The sequence below is a fragment of the Frankliniella occidentalis genome, unplaced genomic scaffold, assembly GCF_000697945.3.
Source record: "Frankliniella occidentalis isolate FOCC.00 unplaced genomic scaffold, Focc_3.1 Scaffold3657, whole genome shotgun sequence".
Classification (NCBI taxonomy): domain Eukaryota; kingdom Metazoa; phylum Arthropoda; class Insecta; order Thysanoptera; family Thripidae; genus Frankliniella; species Frankliniella occidentalis.
In genome coordinates, this window is record NW_026270712.1 from 2,749 (window position 1) to 4,944 (window position 2,196).

At 59.3% G+C, this 2,196-nt stretch overlaps 1 protein-coding gene across 1 annotated transcript; it reads left to right on the forward strand.

Annotated features, from left to right (window-relative positions):
• Positions 1–1,057: 1,057 nt before the first annotated feature.
• Positions 1,058–2,191, forward strand: LOC127752070 (mucin-22-like; the record flags this gene model as incomplete). The annotated part of the gene is made up of 4 exons (XM_052276609.1): positions 1,058–1,214; positions 1,294–1,337; positions 1,416–1,553; positions 1,628–2,191. Coding segments are annotated over exons 1-4 (768 nt in total), but the record flags the coding sequence as incomplete, so codon positions are not given.
• Between the last annotated feature and the right edge of the window lie 5 nt (positions 2,192–2,196).

Below are 2,196 nucleotides of genomic sequence, written 5' to 3' on the forward strand. Positions count from 1 at the left end.
GGGGGGGGTGTCTGACAGGCCGTGCGTCAAGATCTGTCGCGGCCGATGTAAATGCTTGTTAAATATATATTCACGGCCGCGCGAAGCCGAGGGAAATCGTAAGTGCCGCGGCAGAGCAAATGATCACAGCCATTATTTGTGCTTCTAATAGGAGGGGAGAGGGTGTCTAACGGTCTAACGTACCTTATCTGGCATAGGGATCTGATATAGGTCAAGTAAAAAATTAACTGATTCTGCAGAGGACGTCACCATAAGCGTCTCGACAGTCTGCCGACGTGGTGCAGTACGAGTGCTTTGAACCCCCCCCGGGGCGTGAACAGACCGAGGGGGACCCCAGGTCCCCGCCCACGGTGGGGACAGAGTTTGCGTAACACCCCGTAACCAGGGGCGCTCGCCAGCACTTCCTTACGTAGACACTGTACAGTCTGCCGGTCGGACGGCACCGCCGGCCAAAGAGATTAAGTTTTAAATAAAAAGAACAGAAGCACGGAGCCAAAAAGTGTCGCACTGCACCACTACTTTCTTTTTCTGACAAAGGGGTACGTGGATGACAATTGATTGGAGGAAAGTACCCGCCACCACAGTGTCACGGCTTCCTCAGCCTTCCCGCCGAATCGGGGCCGAGTCGGGGTCGAGTCGGGACGTCGTCGGGGAGGCTCCAGCAGGGCTGCACTGGGCGGGGCGCGCGCGGGGCGGGGCGATGCCGGCGGCTGTGCCGCGCCTTGCGACGTTTTGCGTTCAGCTTGGCTCGCCGTCCCATCCCGCGCCGCTGCAGCTCATCCCCAGTGTGACGTGGGAGCCGTATAAATAGAGGGGCGAGAGCGACCTACATGCGGCAAAAATACCATCGCCGCCTCGTCCCGGCCGTACTAGCACCTGACCCGTCAGGCCGAGGCACGCGTGCCACACAAAAAATGGAGTGTTGACATTTCCATCCCCATCCATCCATCCAGTCAGCCTCGGGCCGGGCCGCGCGGGCCAGCTGGCCGCCGCCTGGCTCAATGTCACGACCAGGCCCGCCGGCCCGGCCCGGCCCGGCCCGCCCCCGCCGGTTTGTCTAGTCTGAGAATGGTGCTGCTCGGTGTGTGCAGGAACATGCGTGCAGGAGACCCGCGCCTGGGGCACCCCGGCACCACCACCGGCCCCCTCCGAGTCGGAGTGCCGGCCGTACATCGAGAAGGCCCTCAAGGAGATGGAACACCACGAAGTAACAGGTAGGCAGAGCAGACCGCAAGGGTGGGCGACAAACCAATTCGAGTTGGGTAATAATCGACTGCTCCGTGCCCCGAACAGGCTCGCTTGAGGATGGAGGGACCAGTGCGGAAACTGAAGAACAGGTAAAGCGACTGCTGTGATGTCAAACCTAAAGCTGCTTTTAATGGTGTAGTGTTTAAGTACTTTCTCATTCCGACAAGGCACAAGGCGACGAACCGGCGACCGACAGCGAAGGGAGCAAAGAGGACTCAGAGGATGTAGTATCGACCACAGAGGGCATCGACGGCGCCAGCGTAGAGGAAGCCGACTCACAGGAGGCTCAAGACAGCAGCGCAGAGGTAGGGCGGCGGCAAACGTAGGATTGAAGCAGATGTTGGGGGAAAAAATCACCAAGGCATTGTTTCTTTTACAGCAAGAAGCAACGGCCGAGGCCGAAAACTCGAAAGAGGAGACTGCCGATTCGAAAGAGGATACTGCTGAGGATGCTGCAGCTGAATCCACAGAACAGGTTGGAGACGGGGCAGAATCTGCAGAGGAGACCACCGAAGGCGCAGAATCCACTGAGGGTGCAGAGGGCGGAGAGAGCGTAGAGGAGGCCACCGAAGAGGGTACGTCCACAGAGGAAACTGCAGAGGAAACAGCTGAGGGTGGAGAGTCAGTGGAAGAGGCCGCCGACGGCGGAGAATCGGTTGAGGAGGCCGCTGAGGCTGATGCATCAACCGAGGAGGCCGCTGAGGGTGAAACATCTACTGAGGAGGCCGCTGAGGGTGAAGCATCTGCCGAGGAAGCCGCTGAGGGTGAAACATCTACCGAGGAAGCCGCTGAGGGTGATGCATCTACCGAGGAAGCCGCTGAGGGTGATGCATCTACCGAGGAGGCCACCGAAGGTGCAGAGTCCGCAGAAGAAGCAACTGAGGGTGGGGAATCAGCTGAAAATGCTGCCGAGGGTGCAGAGTCCGCAGAAGAAGCAACTGAGGGTGG